The sequence below is a fragment of the Schistocerca cancellata genome, chromosome 1 (genome assembly GCF_023864275.1).
Source record: "Schistocerca cancellata isolate TAMUIC-IGC-003103 chromosome 1, iqSchCanc2.1, whole genome shotgun sequence".
Classification (NCBI taxonomy): domain Eukaryota; kingdom Metazoa; phylum Arthropoda; class Insecta; order Orthoptera; family Acrididae; genus Schistocerca; species Schistocerca cancellata.
In genome coordinates, this window is record NC_064626.1 from 1,171,854,208 (window position 1) to 1,171,874,437 (window position 20,230).

General features: G+C 43.4%; 1 protein-coding gene across 2 annotated transcripts in view; it reads right to left on the reverse strand.

Moving 5' to 3' along the window:
- The window catches only part of LOC126163413 (short-chain dehydrogenase/reductase family 9C member 7-like), a 159,321-nt gene that overhangs the window by 63,615 nt on the left and 75,476 nt on the right, over positions 1-20,230 (reverse strand). Inside the window, exon 4 of one of the 2 annotated variants that reach the window (XM_049920174.1) lies at positions 5,727-5,909. The exons of the other annotated variant lie outside the window; for it this stretch is intronic. Within the exon in view, the coding sequence (XP_049776131.1) occupies positions 5,727-5,909 (183 nt within the window). The remainder of the gene's footprint in view (positions 1-5,726; positions 5,910-20,230) is intronic. 2 annotated transcript variants of the gene reach the window in all.

Genomic DNA, 20,230 nt, shown 5'->3' on the forward strand with positions numbered 1-20,230 from the left:
AACATACAAAATTTTGTTTCACAAAGGGCTTAACAATGTGCTGATACGTCCCCAAGAAAAGTAAATCAGTAGTCATGCTATCATCAATGCATCATGAAAAGCGCATTGATCAGGTGAGTGGTAAACCTGATATTATTCTATTTTACGAATCTACAAAGGGGGGCGCGGATGTTCTTGATCAGAAGTGTGCTCTCTATAAATGTGGAAGGAGATGTAAAAGGTGGCCACTAACCATGTGGTAGGCTGTAATGGATATTGCTATTGTTAACAGTTACGTAATATGGCATTACTCTATTCCTAACAGAAAGGTGTCACGCTGTCAATTTATGAAAGACCTGTCAACAACTCTAACTGAAAAGCACACGAAACAACGTACTACCGTATGAATTCTATCAACACGTCTGAAAACATTAATTAGTTCAGCACTTCGTTTGGAAGAGCCGTTCCAACCATCAAACCCACGTGGACCTAAAAAGCGCTAAAGATGTAACTTTTGCTCAAGAAATAAATGACAAAAAAGTGTCGGAGACTTGTTCAAGATACAACAAATCTGTCTGCGAAAACCACTCTCAGCAGAAGAAATTATGTGTACAATGCAACAAAGAGTAACTTTATTACGAACAATAATACCTTAGAAATTGAAATTTTTGTTAAGTATAAAGTAATGGCTGTTTATTTCTTTACTATGTATTAAAAATTACATTTCCCCTTTCAGAGATTAATTTGGACCTTAATCAACTAGGGCAGGCAGATGAAGCAAAAAAGAAGAGTTACTACTAAAATGACAAATTTGATACTTTAAAATTACCTCTGCATTGAGAATTGAAAAAAAAATGTAGACATTAAAATAAATATGTTTTTATGAGTTTCTGGGTTTCTTATACCTCATATTTAGGTTAAAGCGGTTGTAAACGAATTGAAATGAATGTATATAAAACAATTACCATGAACAATTGAATCAAAGTTAACGGAGATACTAATAATCGTGATAGTCAAAAATATTGATAGTAACTCAGGGTTAACATCGGTTTGCTGCAGAGTTCTTCAACATATTCTCAGTTTGAATAAAATAAATTTCTTTCAGACGGAAAAGAAGGACGATGCAATTCCCTCGAACATGCACAGGTACTGCAACGTCGTATTTATTCGGCGATACCAGGCAGCGACTTTCAATTAAAATTTCCTCCCTTGTACGGGAATCACGTAATGTGTATACGAGTACATGTTATTGAGCAGGAACAACTAAAGACCGTAAGTTGTGCACGGATAGCCCAAGCGATTAAGACGACCAATAGCATAAAACGGGAAATCCGATTTCGAGTCCGAGTCTTGCATAAATTTTCACTGTCGTCACTACCATTTATATCGGATGGTTGTTCCTGTTTCCAACTGTGAATACATTTCATGTACTACACGGGGTGTTTCACAATTCCTGTTACAGGCTTCTACGGGTTGTAGAGAGGATCGATTTGCAGAATGACCTGTAGAGGATTAATGAATTGTGCAGGCTCTCACAAGGGCCCTGAACGTAAAGTAATTTTAATATGAAGCTTATGCATAGGAAAAGAAATGAACACCTATGCAACTTACACTATTGATGACAAACAGCCGTAAAATATCTACGAGAAACTATCCCGAGTGACTTTGAGTGGAATGACCATATAAAAATAAAAGTAGGAAAAGTAGATGACAGAGGTATTGAAGGATGAATCATATGCAGCTCATTCACGAAGGAAGTGACTTACAAGGTGCTTGTTCGATCGATCCTTGAGTATTTTTCATCAGTCCGGGATCCTTACCAGATATGACTGACAGAAATATAGAAGATCCAAAGAAGAGAGGCGCGTTTTGTCACAAGATCGTTTAGTCCGCGACGGAACTTTACAGAGATGTTCAACAAAAACAAACTCCAGTGTGGCAGAAGCTACAAGAGAGGCGTCGAGCATCATTGGGGGGGGGGTTGCTACTGAAATTTCGAGAGAGCGCTTACCGGGAAGAGTCAGACAACATATTACTCCCTCCGCCTACATCTCGCGAAGTGACCAAGGACAGAAAATCCGAGATATTGGAGCTAATACAAAGGCTTACCGACAATGTTCTTCCTACACGCCACTCGCGAGTGGAACAGGGAGGAAGGGGTCAGTTAGTATAATCAGAACTTCCCTCCATCACACAATGGTAGGTAGCTTGCGGAGTATGACGTAGATGTTGATGTAGATGTAGAATTGAAGGGAGACCGCGCCTGCATGTCATCACCGATTTCGTTCAGATTTATAGAAGATTGCGCAAATGAAAGAAGCGGTAGCTTCAGATGGCCAAGCATTGGGGAAAATAGCATTTTTGGCTCGAGTCCGGCGAGACATGAGCCATTTATGTCATCGGAGTTTCCAGGCAGCGGCGGCGCTGAGGAAAGGGTGCAGAACGGTAATCCGAAGGTTTTGGGAGCGAATTCCAATCCCGAAACTTTTTTGTGATTTTCACTGCAAATGAACCAAAATAATGCTTATATATTGTATTTATTCATATTTTCTATAAATGTATGAAAAGGGAAGGCACAGAAAATTTGAGATTGCAAATAAATTTCCAAGAAAGGATTTTACTTACAGCACACACGAGGAATCTGCCAATAACTTTTGCAGACGGTCTTCTAATTAAAATGTCCAACAAACAGGTACGTTGCGAATTCTCATTCGTCGATGTCAATCTAAATGCTCTTTTTAACGTCATGTATAATAAAATATTTACATTCGTATGCTCCCTTGCTTGGGTACCGTACCATTTGACTTATAACCGAACCCTAGACCATCGAGGGCAAAAAACGTTCTCGTGAGATGACGTGATATGAACAACATAGCTCTCTCGTCTATGCTGCAATATGTTATAAAGCTTTCTGGAAAATTATTGCTAACAGTCTACATATGACTGCAAGAGATACTGTCCCATATGGACAGAGGATTCAAAATATGATGGACGAGTATGCGTCAAAGTGGAAAACTTAGAACAACCCCATACAAAGGCTTATTGACGATGTACTCAGGCCCTACTTGCAGGAGAAAAAAATTCTTGTATTAATTGAGTCGTGGGAAGGAGAAACAAAAACTCAATTATACTACGAGATTTTTCAAGTTGAAGAAGGATTGTTGCTGTGCATTGACTGGTTCTTTGCTAGAACAAAACTGCATTGTCTATTTTTATAGTCAGATAAATAGTACGAGCAAAACGCTTCAAAACTGCTCTTATCTCATTTACAGAAAAAAAGACATCACTTACCCAGAAAACTGGATCAAAATACATTCCACTGTACATCACCAGTTATCGTTGCCAATATATGGAAAAATAATGCGTTACGCGTGGTTTGCTGCTTAGCTGTGCTATGAGAGAGAACCTTTTATGAACGTAACCCAAGTTTGTTTTTCTACAGCAACTTTAAAACAACAATGTAATGCCGCTTTTATAACGGATCCAAGATGCCGAGAAAGTTATTACACCCCTAGTTTTACGATATCACCCAAGCACTTGTATGCCATCAACTGTAAAGTAATAAAAATATCTGATTTTATATACCAAGTTCTCGTGTACAATCCTTTCCTGAAAATTTATGTGCAATCCCAACTTATCGTTCATCTTTCCTTTTGAATCATTTTATGAAAACATTAAAAATACAATATACTGAACATTATTGAAGTTTATTTGCAGCATACGTATCGCAGGAATTTAAACATAAATATGTTTCCACAGGACGACTCGACCCCATGACCCTTTGATCACACTTTCCGTTGCCCTAAACGTAGCCAGGAAACTACGGTAACGAAATTAGTTCACGCCTCCTCGAACCCGGGCCACCTGGAACTCCCATCTCTGTCACTTACATATCTGACCTAGCGCTGTATATACCATAAATTTGAAGAGAATCGGACATGACAAGTAGGTGCGGTTCCCAAGTTAGTATACAACTTTTGGTAAGGAATCGAAGACCGGAAACGGTCCTGTTTGTACATAAAATCAATGTGAACATCGGATCACTTTGAACTTCCCCGTTTCACAGTACACACACATACCGAGAAGAGGGCGCCTTCGTCCGTCCTTGTTGTAATTATGATGTCACACACCATTTTCTTGCGACTACAACGACTGCGAGAAACTGGTACTTAGGCTACTAGGAGAGTTGATTTTGTTGCATCACGGACGCGCCGAACTCTCGACTCTGAAGAGGACGTCCTTTGACACGAAGAAGAGAATCCGACTTTGTGTATGCGAAACATTAGCCATACCATGAAGTCCTGCAGAGCACACAGGTCAGGGCTCATTGTCCCCTTTGTCTGCGTAGTGTGCAGCAGGAGATTTGAAAATGATCAGGGTTTATATCCAATCACCAAACGGTACATTTCCAATGATCGGTTCCATTATGAAAACTTTATTTACCAACTCCCGTCTACAACACCTATAAACCTGCGGTAGGAACTGTGTAACACCGTGAATGCTCCTTACTAAAAAACCATACCCAGCAGATTTCGAAACAAATCACTTTAACGTAATTACGAACTACTGACTTGGCGACAGGGTGGTGCTTTTGTCATGTGCCGCGATCTGCTGGCGTCGAGTGACAGAAAAATCAAGAAAATAGGTAACACAAAATGTGCACAATCAATCTGGCCAGCTGGGAGTAAGACCAGCGAATGTCTGGCATAAAAAATATTAAATCCTAAGGATGTGTGTATGTTCTTGTGTGTGGGCGTGAGTATGTGTCCAGCATCTCCTCCTAAAACACTGAATCGATTTCAACAAAATTTGGTACACTTACTGCTCGTTATAAGAGAATCAGAAACAGCACTGCCTGTGTCAGAACTGAACTCGCATAGGAGCAGGGATATGGTCAAGAAAAGTTTTCGTATCTCTGAAATATAGGCTGCCCCCCATGACAGGCATGTTGTGTGAGTAGTATTGGCATGCCTTACAGGTGCTGCACATGCTGATATGGACAACTGAGCAGATGGAGGGGGAGGAGAGGAGATGGATAATGAGAGAGGGGGAGAGAATGAGGTAGACAGGTTAGAGGGGAAGAGGAGATGGACAGACAGAACGTGGAAGAGGCTCAGATGGAGGGGCAGACAGAGTAAATGGATAGAAAGAGTGGAGAGGAAGAGATGGAGAGATGGACAAGGGAGGAGGTGTGTTGTGTCGGTAATATCAGCATATCTTGCAGGGAGTACGTCTGTGGATGGACATAGCTGAGCAGTCAAGGGGGCGGGGGAGGGGGAGAGGAGGTGTATAGAGAGAAGGGGAGAATGAGAATGAGCTGGACAGAGAAAGAGGAGGAGAAGATGAACAGATAGTGAGGCAGAAGGAGGAGATGGACAGAGAGAGGTGCTAAGAGGATATAGGCAATGATGATGAGATGGACAGAGAGAGTGGAGGAGGATGGCCGACCGCGGTGGCCGAGCGGTTCTAGGCGCTTCAGTGTGGAACCGCGCGACTGCTACTGTCGCAGGTTCGAATCCTGCCTCGGGCATGGATGTATGTGATGTCCTTAGGTTAGTTAGGTTTAAGTAGTTCTAAGTTCTAGGGGACTGATGACCACAGCAGTCATTCGCAATGGGTTGGTTGGGTCAGATCGAGGCCTCATAGTGCTGGGATGCAAAACAATGTTAGACCCTTTAGTGGCGCTACGCTACGAGCTCGCAGCAGTTACTGTGCTGTTGCATTCCTTGGTGGTGCTGTTTACGTACCCAGGGGACTGGCGACGGTGACGATGCGGCCCTTGGCCTGCCGGATGAGTGGCAGACAGGCCTGCGTGACGCGCACCACGCCCACTGTGTTGACGGCCAGCGTGCGCTCGAACGCCTCCAGGGGCACCAGCTCCGCCTCCCCCACGTCCGACACCCCCGCGTTGTTCACCAGCGCCCACAGCTCTGCGGAACACACAGTCAGTCCTCACTCAAAGCTTCTGCCGATCTGCAGGGCCGCTCTGAGCAACCAATAGCGAAGCCATTTCAAGGTTAATCCCTTACTAGGCTGTAGAGTCTCAGTATTACGACCATATCAACATGCGAAACATTATGACGATTCATCATCTACATCTACATGACTACTCTGCAATTCACTTTTAAGTGTTTGGCAGAGGGTTCATCGAACCACTATCATACTATCTCTCTACCATTCCACTCCCGAACAGCGCGCGGGAAAAACGAACATCTAGACCTTTCTGTTCGAGCTCTGATTTCTCTTATTTTATTTTGATGATCATTCCTACCTATGTAGGTTGGGCTCAACAAAATATTTTCGCATTCGGAAGAGAAAGTTGGTGACTGAAATTTCGTAAATAGATCTCGCCGCGACGAAAAACGTCTTTGCTTTAATGACTTCCATGTCAACTCGCGTATCATATCTGCCACACTCTCTCCCCTATTACGTGGTAATACAAAACGAGCTGCCCTTTTTTGCATCTTTTCGATGTCCTCCGTCAATACCACCTGGTAAGGATCCCACACCGCTCAGCAATATTCTAACAGAGGACGAACGAGTGTAGTGTAAGCTGTCTCTTTAGTGGACTTGTTGCATCTTCTAAGTGTCCTGCCAATGAAACGCAACCTTTGGCTCGCCTTCCCCACAATATTATCTATGTGGTCTTTCCAACTGAAGTTGTTCGTAATTGTTACACCCAGGTACTTAGTTGAACTGACAACCTTGAGAATTGTACTATTTATCGAGTAATCGAATTCCAACGGATTTCTTTTGGAACTCATGTGGATCACCTCACACTTTTCGTTATTTAGCGTCAACTGCCACCTGCCACACCATACAGCAATCTTTTCTAAATCGCTTTGCAACTGATACTGGTCTTCGGATGACCTTACTAGACGGTAAATTACAGGATCATCTGCGAAGAACCTAAGAGAACTGCTCAGATTGTCACCCAGGTCATTTATATAGATCAGGAACAGCAGAGGTCCCAGGACGCTTCCTTGGGGAACACATGATATCACTACAGTTTTACTCGATGATTACTCACCAAATGTATACCGGCTAGGGGCGTTGCGCGTCCATGAACAGTTAGGGAAGTATGTAAGCAGAGGAAGGGAAAGTATGTAAGCAGAGTCGAGGAGACTGGGGAATCACTTAGTGACGACACGGCACTGTGCTAGCCACCAAGCGGTGTGTGGCGGAGGGCACTATTCGCGCCAAAGTTCCACTAGAGGATCGCGCGGGGGAAAAGCGACTGTCTGAATGCCTTAGTAAGAGCTCTAACTTCCCTTATCTTCGAATGGTGGTCATTGCGCGATTTGAAAGTTGGTGGTAATTATATATGCTCTACAACCTCGGTGAAGATCGGATTTTGGAATTTGTTGAGCAGCCCCTTCCGTCTATCTTCAAGTGTGTCCCACTTCAAACTTTCTATGAGATCTGTAACGCTCTCGCGATGACTAAATTTACCACTCACGAATCTTGCCGCTCTTCTTTGGACCTTCTAAATCTCTTGAATCAGACCCAGCTGGTAAGGGTCCCATACAGACGAAAAATACTCTAAGACTGGACAAACCAAAGTATTGTAAGCAATTTCCTTTGTTGAAGGACTGCATCGCTTCAGGATTCTACCAATAAACCGCAATCTAGAGTTCGCCTTACCCGTTACTTGTCTAATCTGATCTACATCTACATCTACATCTACATTTATACTCCGCAAGCCACCCAACGGTGTGTGGCGGAGGGCACTTTACGTGCCACTGTCATTATCTCCCTTTCCTGTTCCAGTCGCGTATGGTTCGCGGGAAGAACGACTGTCTGAAAGCCTCTGTGCGCGCTCTAATCTCTCTAATTTTACATTCGTGATCTCCTCGGGAGGTATAAGTAGGGGGAAGCAATATATTCGATACCTCATCCAGAAACGCACCCTCTCGAAACCGGGCGAGCAAGCTACACCGCGATGCAGAGCGCCTCTCTTGCAGAGTCTGCCACTTGAGTTTGTTAAACATCTCCGTAACGCTATCACGGTTACCAAATAACCCTGTGACGAAACGCGCCGCTCTTCTTTGGATCTTCTCTATCTCCTCCGTCAACCCGATCTGGTACGGATCCCACACTGATGAGCAATACTCAAGTATAGGTCGAACGAGTGTTTTGTAAGCCACCTCCTTTGTTGATGGACTACATTTTCTAAGGACTCTCCCAATGAATCTCAACCTGGTACCCGCCTTACCAACAATTAATTTTATATGATCATTCCACTTCAAATCGTTCCGCACGCATACTCCCAGATATTTTACAGAAGTAACTGCTACCAGTGTTTGCTCCGCTATCATATAATCATACAATAAAGGATCCTTCTTTCTATGTATTCGCAATACATTACATTTGTGTATGTTAAGGGTCAGTTGCCACTCCCTGCACCAAGTGCCTATCCGCTGCAGATCTTCCTGCATTTCGCTACAATTTTCTAATGCTGCAACTTCTCTGTATACTACAGCATCATCCGCGAAAAGCCGCATGGAACTTCCGACACTATCTACTAGGTCATTTATATATATTGTGAAAAGCAATGGTCCCATAACACTCCCCTGTGGCACGCCAGAGGTTACTTTAACGTCTGTAGATGTCTCTCCATTGAGAACAACATGCTGTGTTCTGTTTGCTAAAAACTCTTCAATCCAAATGATCGTTCCATTTCAGATCATTTCGAATAGTCACACCCAGATAATTGACGGATGTTACCGCTTCCAAAGACTGGGCTTTTATTTTGTACTCGTACATTAATGGGGATTTTCGCTTTGTTTTAAGCAGTAGGTTACACTTACTAATATTGAGTGATAACTGCCAGTCATTACAGCAAGCATGTATTTTCTGCAGATCCTCATTGATTTGTACACAATTCCGTGTGATACTATCCTGTACACTACAGCATCATCGGCAAACAGTCTAATGCCGCTGTCAATACCATCAACCAGATCGTTTATGTAAATCGTAAAAAGCAACGGACCTATTACGCTTGTTTCTGTTGAAGTCTCCCCATTCAGGACGACATACTGCTCTCTGTCTGTTAGAATACTTTCTATTCAACCGCACTTGTCACTAGATAGATCGTAAGCGAGCACTTTTTGGAGCAAGTGACAGTGTGGAACTGAGTCGAACGCCTTTCGAAAGTCGAGGAATAGGACATCAACCTGGGAGCCGGTATCTAGAGCCTGTCGTATATCATGCACAAAGAAGGCCAGCTGTGTCAAACAATGACCGCTGTTTCCTAAAACCGTGCTGGTTTCTACAGATGATCTTCTGAGAGTCTAGAAAGGTCATTATGTCTGAACACAAAATATGTTCCATCATTCTACAACAAATCGATGTCAGTGAAATTGGCCGGTAATTTTGTGCATCCGATTTTCTAACCTTTTCATAGGTTGCTATGACCTGGGCCTTCTTCCAGTCCCGTGGAACTTTCCGCTGTTCCAATGATCTCCGATAGATGATGCGTAAGAATGGTCCTGTACTTGTAGCATAGTCAACTTAAAATCTTAAGGAGATACCGTCTGGGCCAGATGCCTTCCTGGCGTCTAAGGATCTTAACTGTTTTACAATCTCAGATACACTAAACACTATGTCAGCCAGCCTTGCGTTTGTTCGATAATTGAAAGGGGGAATGGTGCTGCAGTCCTCTACCGTAAACGAGTTTTTGAAAGCTAGGTTTAGAATTTCGGCCTTCTGTTTATCATCAACCGTTGTTTTACCCGTACTGTTAGCAAGAGAAGGTATTGAATTATTTGTAGCGTTCATAGACTTTAGGTACAGCCAAAATTTTTTGGGGTTATTTTTAAAATCTACAGATAAAATATAGCTTTAAAATTTGTTAAAAGAGTCTCTCATTGGCATTTTGATAACTGCTTTCATTTCGCATAATTTCTGTTTTTCAGAGGGGCAGTGACTACGTTTAAAACGACTGTGCAAAATTCTCTGCTTTCTCAGCAACTTCCTAATATGTCTGCTAAACCAATGTGGATCCTTTCTCTTCCCTATATTTTTGCTAGGCACATATTTCTCTAGCACGAGGTGGACAATACCTTTAAATTTCGACCAAAGATGCTCAATATCTTCGTGCCCCTCGGTGAATGCTTGGAGCTGTCCATGAAGACATTCATTAATGACATTTTTATTTGCTTTCCCAAACAAGAAAACTCTGCGCTGTTTCTTTGGATTTTTTGCAACTTCCACTGACATAGAAGCCACAACGATATTATGGTCGCTAATACCTTCGAGTTGGTTTTGTAACCAGTTGCTCAAGGTTGTATGTTGAGAGCGCTCCTAGAATAACTTCACACGTGTCTTTGCTTCTGCCCGCTGTGATAAACGTGTATTTTCCCCAGTCAATTGGCGCCAGATTAATATCTCCGCCTATAACTAATGGATAACTTGGATATTTATTTCCTATGGACTAAAGACTTTCCCTGAAAGGTTTTGCGACGTTTGTTGCGGTTACTGGTGGTCTGTAAAAACATCCTAATACGATGGTCACTCCTTGTCTGATTGACAGCTTTATCCAGACTATTTCACAGTCCGACCCAGTATCGATCTCAACTGCGGTTAAACAGCTTTTATCTGCAATGAACACCCCCCCACCCCCCCTTAGCATCAGTCCTATCCTTTCTAAACATTGTCCAATCCGAGTTCATATTTTAACTGCTATTTATGTCTGGTTTCAACCAGCTTTCGGTACCTAATACAACATTGGCGTTACTACTGTTTATTTCGGAGAGTAACTAGGGGTTGTTGCTACAGACACTTCGACAATTTACTAACATGAGATTTAGGATATTTAAATCCTTTTGAATGACCTGCTTAGGCGAATTAACAATTTTTACAGTTGGCACACCCACATCAGTGACAGTGACATGAATTGGAAATTTTTCAGGCCAACGGTTTGTTTCCCGAGTGGAAGAACCTAATCTAAAAAAAAAAAAACCCACACGTGTACGCCACCAGTACTGTCCTACCCATGTAGCTGCTTCCTGTATGTAGTGCACCCCCGATCTATTGAGAGGCGTCCTACAGCCTTCCACCCCATAGCGTAGGTCGAGGAATCTACAACCATTTTAGTCACAGAGTCGACGTAGCTTCTGTTTTAGATTCTCCACTCGACTCCAAACCAGAGGACCTCGGTCCACCCTGGGTACGATGCTGCAAATCGTCAGCTTGGCTTCCACTCCTCGAGAGATGAAGGCGCCTTCGCCAATTTAGCCAGCCGTCGAAAGGATCCAAGGATTTCCTCGGAACCCCGACGACAGGCATCGTTGGTGCCGACATGTGCAGCTGGCTGCACCCCGCACGCTCGATAGCCGCCGGAAGATCCTTTTCCACATTCCGGACAAGACCCCCAGCTAGCACACCGAGTGAGTATTGGACTTCTTCCCCGCCCTAGCCGCTGTCTTCTTGAGTGGCTCCATGACCCGCCTAACACTGGAGCTCCCAATAACTAACAAACCCCTGCCCCCACGTGCCTGCCTGGATCTTGCTGAAGGAGTGGCCACTATTCTGGCAGAAGGTGCATTCTGATCGTGCTCAGCCTCCCTCCCAGCATCAGATAGCACACTGAATCTGTTAGCAAAGTGCATGGTATTTGGCAGAATCCTGCATCTCCCATGCAGCCTTCTCCTTGAGGCACGAAACCTCGACACAGTACGCCACCCACACTGAGGTGAGAGTGGGCCAGCCGGCTCAGTTGCAACTGAGGTCGGCTCAGTGACAGAGACCTGTGACACTTCTCCCCCCCCCCCCCCTGCACATCTAGTACAGCAGAAGAGACTGCCCCAGGCACCCCATCCCCACTGCACCTCAAGATGGCACTCTGGAGCCTGTTGAATGTGGCCAGCAAAGCTTCCAGCTGCGTTTGGACTGTGGCCTACTCCTCCTGCATCCACACACAACAGACACAGTCCCTATCCATTTAGCTAATATGTGATTTACTATAAGAAAGTTAAGGAAACTTATTGTCACACAAGGTTAACAGCTACACTCTAGTTGGCGGAAAGAACACTCAACAATGAATAACAATAAAAATGTATGGTAGAAGCTAGATCTGGTGTTTTCTTTTCCTGCTAGGAGTGTGTAGAGAATACTAAAGAAAAATAAACAGTGACCTACAGTAATCTGCTAGGGGCTACCTAGCGAATATTATTAAAGAATTAAACAGTAGCCTACGGTAAGCTACACCTACTGATTATCCCTCGTATTTATAATGCAAACAAACGTTTACGTACATGAGAAAATGACGAAACAAAACTATAAAAACATCTATCTTCAATTTATCGAGTCTAAATGACATAATAAAAGTAAATACTGAATATTGTATACTAACGGATGAAGGTACAAAACAAAACATTGAGCTAACTATAAGAGTTGAGAATGTAAAGCACAAATACGAACTCTACTTTATAGGAACCGATGGGCTTACGGTACACGATCACTAAAGTACACAACAAGCTAAGGAATTGAAGCAGACGGCTTTCTGCTAACTAAAGCGTATGTAAGAAGGGCTCAGATATTGTACTATAACAATGATTTGCTCATATATTGTAGTGTAACACTAATTTACCATGTATTTTATGTTTGCTGAAATGTAAACGCTCGCAGATTGCGCTAGTCAAACGTATACAAGTGAGGTTAGAATTCACTGACAGTATGTAAGAAGGGCTCAGATATTGTATTATAACAATGATTTGCTCATATATTGTAGTGTAACACTAATTTACCATGTATTTTATGTTTGCTGAACTGTAAACGCTCGCAGATTGCGCTAGTCAAACGTATACAAGTGAGGTTAGAATTCACTGACAGTATCAGTTTTCTTAATAAAACGTACAAAAACGGCTACCTTCAATGTATCGACTCTAAATGACACTAATAAACGTGAATACTGGGTATTGTACACTAACTTAGACTGATTATCCCTCATATTTATAATGCAAACAAACGTTTACGTACACGCCAAAAATGACCTAATAAAAAGTATAAAAACTACTACCTTCAATGCATTGAGGCTAAATGAAACTAATAAACGTGAGTACTGAGTATTGTACACTAACTTAGATTGATTAACACTCGTATTTACACACATAAAAAAAAGTTTTGCATCACCCCGGTTCCGAGAACTGCTGAAGACAGACGTTGACTGTGGATATTATATCACAGACACACTTCCTTTGAGTGTTGAGAGATGACACTAAAGCTGCCCAAATATGTAAACAACCATGCATGAGCACCGCTTATTAGACGGAGGGGGTCCGATCACTTTCAGTCATTCCACCAGGAAGGAGGTACACGGCTCATGTTTTCTGTAGTTCAACCATGCCTAGACGATCAGTACCGCGATTTGATCGCGTCCGCGTTGTCACCTTGTGCTAGGTAGGGCTCTCAATAAGAGAAGTGTCCAGGCGGCTCGGAATGAACCAGAGCGATGTTGTTCGGATATGGAGGAGATACAGAGAAACAGGAACTATCGGTTTTTGTGATAATATTTACTATATAAGTAACTTATTAGTGGTTTCTTCATTCACCTCTGCGTTTCTTGTCTTGTGACCTGATATTTGTGAGTGTTTCGTATCGAGCAACGTAACCTCTTACCTGTGTTTACATTCCGCGCTGACCAGTTGCAGCTGTAGCGGCGCATCGAAAGCTAAGTACTAATTAATAGTTTGTGTATAGTGGTTTATTTAGGAACTTTAGTAGTCTTCAACCGGAGTTTTTTGTGTTTTCTGGTGAAATACACTCCTGGAAATTGAAATAAGAACACCGTGAATTCATTGTCCCAGGAAGGGGAAACTTTATTGACACATTCCTGGGGTCAGATACATCACATGATCACACTGACAGAACCACAGGCACATAGACACAGGCAAAAGAGCATGCACAATGTCGGCACTAGTACAGTGTATATCCACCTTTCGCAGCAATGCAGGCTGCTACTCTCCCATGGAGACGATCGTAGAGATGCTGGATGTAGTCCTGTGGAACGGCTTGCCATGCCATTTCCACCTGGCGCCTCAGTTGGACCAGCGTTCGTGCTGGACGTGCAGACCGCGTGAGACGACGCTTCATCCAGTCCCAAACATGCTCAATGGGGGACAGATCCGGAGATCTTGCTGGCCAGGGTAGTTGACTTACACCTTCTAGAGCACGTTGGGTGGCACGGGATACATGCGGACGTGCATTGTCCTGTTGGAACAGAAAGTTCCCTTGCCGGTCTAGGAATGGTAGAACGATGGGTTCGATGACGGTTTGGATGTACCGTGCACTATTCAGTGTCCCCTCGACGATCACCAGTGGTGTACGGCCAGTGTAGGAGATCGCTCCCCACACCATGATGCCGGGTGTTGGCCCTGTGTGCCTCGGTCGTATGCAGTCCTGATTGTGGCGTTCACCTGCACGGCGCCAAACACGCATACGACCATCATTGGCACCAAGGCAGAAGCGACTCTCATCGCTGAAGACGACACGTCTCCATTCGTCCCTCCATTCACGCCTGTCGCGACACCACTGGAGGCGGGCTGCATGATGTTGGGGCGTGAGCGGAAGACGGCCTAACGGTGTGCGGGACCGTAGCCCAGCTTCATGGAGACGGTTGCGAATGGTCCTCGCCGATACCCCAGGAGCAACAGTGTCCCTAATTTGCTGGGAAGTGGCGGTGCGGTCCCCTACGGCACTGCGTAGGATCCTACGGTCTTGGCGTGCATCCGTGCGTCGCTGCGGTCCGGTCCCAGGTCGACGGGCACGTGCACCTTCCGCCGACCACTGGCGACAACGTCGATGTACTGTGGAGACCTCACGCCCCACGTGTTGAGCAATTCGGCGGTACTTCCACCCGGCCTCCCGCATGCCCACTATAAACCTTCGCTCAAAGTCCGACAACTGCACATACGGTTCACGTCCACGCTGTCGCGGCATGCTACCAGTGTTAAAGACTGCGATGGAGCTCCGTATGCCACGGCAAACTGGCTGACACTGACGGCGGCGGTGCACAAATGCTGCGCAGCTAGCGCCATTCGACGGCCAACACCGCGGTTCCTGGTGTGTCCGCTGTGCCGTGCGTGTGATCATTGCTTGTACAGCCCTCTCGCAGTGTCCGGAGCAAGTATGGTGGGTCTGACACACCGGTGTCAATGTGTTCTTTTTTCCATTTCCAGGAGTGTATTTTCAGAAGAACCTTTTGGGAACTGTTTTCAGCTTCGTTACTGTGTCATTAGACGTTTGATTCTCTTTCTGTATTAGGCTTTTGTTATATTCACATTTGTTGTTTATTAATACTGTTAATAACAGTAGTTACTTCCCTGGTAGAGTAAGTTTGTGATTATTGTAGTCAGGTTTTTAACATCTTCTTATTAGAGTAGCGGAACTTAGAAAAAGGAAAATTTTACCATGAGTGGGAAGTGTGGGCTTTGCCGTAGGTTCGTGAGTAGTGGATTGCGGTGTGAGACTTGTTCGAAGTATTTTCACTGGGGGGAATGCAGTGGGGAAGCCAGTGGGAATTCTGGTGAGATCCTCTCCTGGAACTGCAGGTTATGTAGCAAGAGTAAGTTGATAGAGGAGCAGGAGCGTAAGATCTGTGCCCTTCAGGTGCAGTTGAAAAACGCACAGGAGGAGCTAGATAGGATGAGGAGGGAGAAAGGGGTTGGGGAATGGGAACTGGCTGTTGGCAAGAGATCTGTTAGGAGAAGAAGATTTTCAGATAGTTTTACTATTGGTGTTTATAATAGATATGACCAACTATCAGAGTTTAGTGGAGAGGAATCTCTAGTAGCTGTAGATATAGGAAGTATGCAGCAGACCTCAGTAGTTATGGTGGCTAGAACAGTTGTAAAGTCGAAGAGGAAGAAGAAGGTTCTGCTGTTAAGTGTTCTCATGGCAGAGGTGTAGGCCAGCAGTTGCAGGAAGTGCTTGGGAGTGAGAACCAGGTCACCAGCATTGTGAAGCCTAATGCAGGATTGGCTCAGGTGACTGTTAACATAGGGGGGTTATGTAGGGATTTTACTAAAGAGGATCAGGTAGTGATTGTGGGTGGGGCTGGTAATAGTATTGATAGGGATGGGGAGTATGACATAGATGGTGACCTGGAAAAGATAGCCACTCAGACTGGCAACACGAATGTGCATTTCGTGGAACTGTTTCAACATCACGATCGGCCTCATCTTAATACAGCCGTCAGGCGTAATAACTTGAGACTTGGGGGTGCGCTGATGGCAGAAGGCATGGGTGGAGTCTATCAGCAGGACGGGTTTCACTAGACATGGCCTGCACCTCAACAGGTATGGGAAGGGGAGGTTGGCAAAGCTTATAGGTGACAGCATAGGTGGGGTTGGTGGGATCACTCATGGGAAAATTCCTGCAGTAGTGGGTGTTAGAGCTGCACCTTTTTTTAGATTGAAGTCAACTGATAGGTATTCCTGCTTATGGGAAGTCTATCTAACAAAGGAACCACTTTTGACAAAGCTTAGGTATCCGAGTAATGAGGGAATTAGTATATTTCATCAAAATATACAAGGTATTAGAGATAAAGATAGTGAACTGCTTATAGATGTTGACTCTGAAATTATTGGTATATCTGAACACTTCTTAAATAAGGAGATAATGCAGAGGCTTCCTTTACAAGGGTACAGGTTGGCTGGCAGATTTTCGAGGAGCTCTTTGCGGTGTGGGGGAGTAGCCATGTATGTGAAAAACGGCATCCCATTTGAGTCAATTGATGTTTCAAAGTACCGCACTGAAAAAGGTGTTTGAATGTTGTGCAGGTGTGGTTAAATTTAACGGAGTTAAACTTCTAACTGTTGTTATTTATAGATCCCCAGACTCTGATTTCACAACATTTTTGCTAAAGCTAGAGGAGGTTCTTGGTTCACTTTATAGGAAATACAAATGTTAGTTATATGTGGTGACTTCAATATTAATTGTATAAGTGATTGTGCAAGGAAGAGGATGCTGGTAGACCTCCTTAATTCATATAATCTTATGCAAACCGTATTCTTTCCAACGAGAGTGCAAGGGAACAGTAGAACAACCATAGACAACATTTTTTTATTCCTCATTACTAGAAGGGCATTCTGTTAGCAAAAAGGTGAATGGCCTTTCAGATCATGATGCACAAATTTTAACTCTAAAAGATTTTTGTGCTGCACACGTGTTAAATATAGTCATCAGCTGTTTAGGAAAGCTTATCCAGTTGCTGTAGAGACCTTTGTAAACCTTATCAAGGAACAAGAGTGGCAAGATGTTTATAGCGCTGATACAGTAGACGATAAATAAAATGCTTTTCTCAAGACTTTTCTCGTGCTCTTTGAAAGTTGCTTTCCGTTAGAACGTTCGAAACAGGTTACTAGCACAAACAGGCAGCCTGGGTGGCTGACTAGAGGGATAAGAATGTCTTGTAGAACAAAGTGGCAATTATATCAAAACGTTAGAAACAGTCAAAATCTAAATGCAGCAGCCCATTACAAACAGTATTGTAAGGTGCTTAAAAATGTTATTAGGAAGGCAAAAAGTATGTGGTATGCAGATAGAATAGCTAAGTCTCAGGATAAAATTAAAACCATATGGTCAGTCATAAAGGAAGTGGCTGGTCTGCAGAGACAGGTCGAGGTTATAGAATCAGTGTGTAGTGGGAATGTCCGTGTTACTGATAAGTAGCATATATGTACAGTATTTAATAATCACTTTCTGAATATAGCAGGTGAACTAAACAGAAACCTAGTCCTAACAGGGAATCATATAGCGTTCTTAGAAAAAAGTGTTCCGAGACTGTTACCTGAAATGCTCCTCCATGATACTGACAAGAGGGAGATTGAGTTAATAATTAAATCACTAAAGACCAAGAACTCTCATGGATATGACGGGGTATCTAGCAGAATACTGAAGTATTGTTCTATGAATGTTAGCCCAGTACTTAGCCATATCTGTAACTTTAGGAGTGGTCGGTTTCCTGACCGATTAAAGTACTCGGTAGTGAAGCCACTTTATAAAAAGGGAGACATTGATAATGTTGACAATTTTAGACCTATTTCAATGCCATCGGTGTTTGCTAAAGTTATCGAAAAGGTTGTATACACAAGGTTACTGGAGCATTTAAATTCACATAATTTGCTGTCAAATGGTCATTTTGGTTTTAGAAATGGTTTAACAACTGAAAATGCTATATTCTCTTTTCTCTGTGAGGTTTTGGACGGATTAAATAAAAGGTTGCGAACGCTAGGTGTTTCCTTTGATTTAACGAAGGCTTTTGACTGTATTGACCACAAAATATAACTGCAGAAGTTGGACCATTATGGAGTAAGGGGAGTAGCTTACAATTGCTTCGTCTCTTACTTTAAGAACAGAAAGCAGAAGGTAATTCTCCGCAATATTGAGAGTGGTAGTGATGTGCAGTCCCAATGGGGCACTGTTAAGTAGGGCATTCCCCAAGGGTCGGTGCTGGGGCCATTGCTGTTTCTTATTTATATAAATCATATGCCTTCTAGTATTACAGGTGATTCAAAAATATTTCTGTTTGCTGATGACACCAGCTTGATAGTGAAGGATCTTGTGTGTAATACTGAAACAGTATCAAATAATGTAGTTCATGAAATAAGTTAGTGGCTTGTGGAAAATAATTTGATGCTAAATCACAGTAAGACTCAGTTATTACAGTTTCTAACTCACAATTCAACAAGAACCGATATTTTGAGCAGAGAGAATGGGCATATTATAAGCGAGACGGAACAGTTCAAGTTCCTAGGCGTTCGGATAGATAGTAAGCTGTGGTGGAAAGCCCATGTCCAGGATCTCGTTCAAAAACTAAATGCTGCTTTATTTACCATTAGAACAGTATCTGAAATAAGTGACACTTCAACACGAAAAGTAGTCTACTTCGCATATTTTCATATGCTTATGTCGTTTGGTACTATTTTTGGGGTAATTCTTCTGATTCAAAAAAGGTATTTTAGGCGGAAAAACGGGCTGTTCGAGCTATATGTGGTGTAAGTTCGAGAACCTCTTGTCGACCCCTATTCAATAGTTTGGGAATTCTGACATTGCCCTCACAGTATATATTTTCTATAATGTCGTTTGTTGTTAGCAATATTAGCCTCTTCCCAAGAGTTAGCAGCTTTCACTCAGTTAATAATAGGCAGAAATCCAATCTGCATGTGGAATGCACTTCCTTGACTCTTGTGCAGAAAGGAGTGCAGTATTCTGCTGCATCCATTTCAATAAGCTACCACAAGAACTCAAAAATCTTAGCAGTATCCCAAACTCTTTTAAGTCTAAACTGAAGAGTTTCCTCATGACTCACTCCTTCTATTCTGTCGAGGAGCTCCTGAAAGAGCTAAAAACTTAAACAAATTCCAGTGTTACATTGTTGATTTTCTTTATTTAAACTTACGACTTGTCACCTGAATATGTTTTTTTTTTTGTATTTCATTTTATCTGTTTCTAATATCGTGTTATTATTTCATGTATTGACTCGTTCCATGACCATGGAGACTTCTCCTTAATTTGGTCTCATGGAACAATAAATAAATAAATAAAATGACATGGCTCGATCAGGCCGCCAAGGGCTAATACTGCAGTGGATGACCGCTACCTACGGATTATGGCTCGGAGGGACCCTGACAGCAACGCCACCGTGTTGAATAATGCTTTTCGTGCAGCCACAGGACGGCGTGTTGCAACTCCAACTGTGCGCAATAGCCTGCATGATGCACAACTTTACTCCCGACATCCATGGCGATGTCCATCTTTCCAATCACGACACCATGCAGCGTCGTACAGATGGGCCGATCAACATGCCGAATGGACCGCTCGGGATTTGCATCGCGTTCTCCTCACCGATGATTGTCGCATGTGACTTCAACCGGACAATCGTCGGAGATGTGTTTGGAGGCAACCCGGTCAGGCTGAGCGCCTTAGACACACTGTCCAGTGAGTGCAGCTGGGTGGAGGTTCCCTGCTGTTTTGGGGTGGCATTATGTGGGGCTGACGTACGCTGCTGGTGGTCATGGAAGGTGTCGTAACGGCTGTACGATACGTGAATGCCATCCTCCAACCGTCAGTGCAACCACATCGGCAGCATATTGGCGAGCCATTCGTCCTCATGGACGACAATTCGCACCCCCATCGTGCAAATATAGTGAATGACTTCCTTCAGGATAACGACTGAAATGTGATTTCGCAGGACAGAAAGGACCAGACTGTGGAAAGTGGCCCAAATCAGTTGCTGCTAGTTGCACAA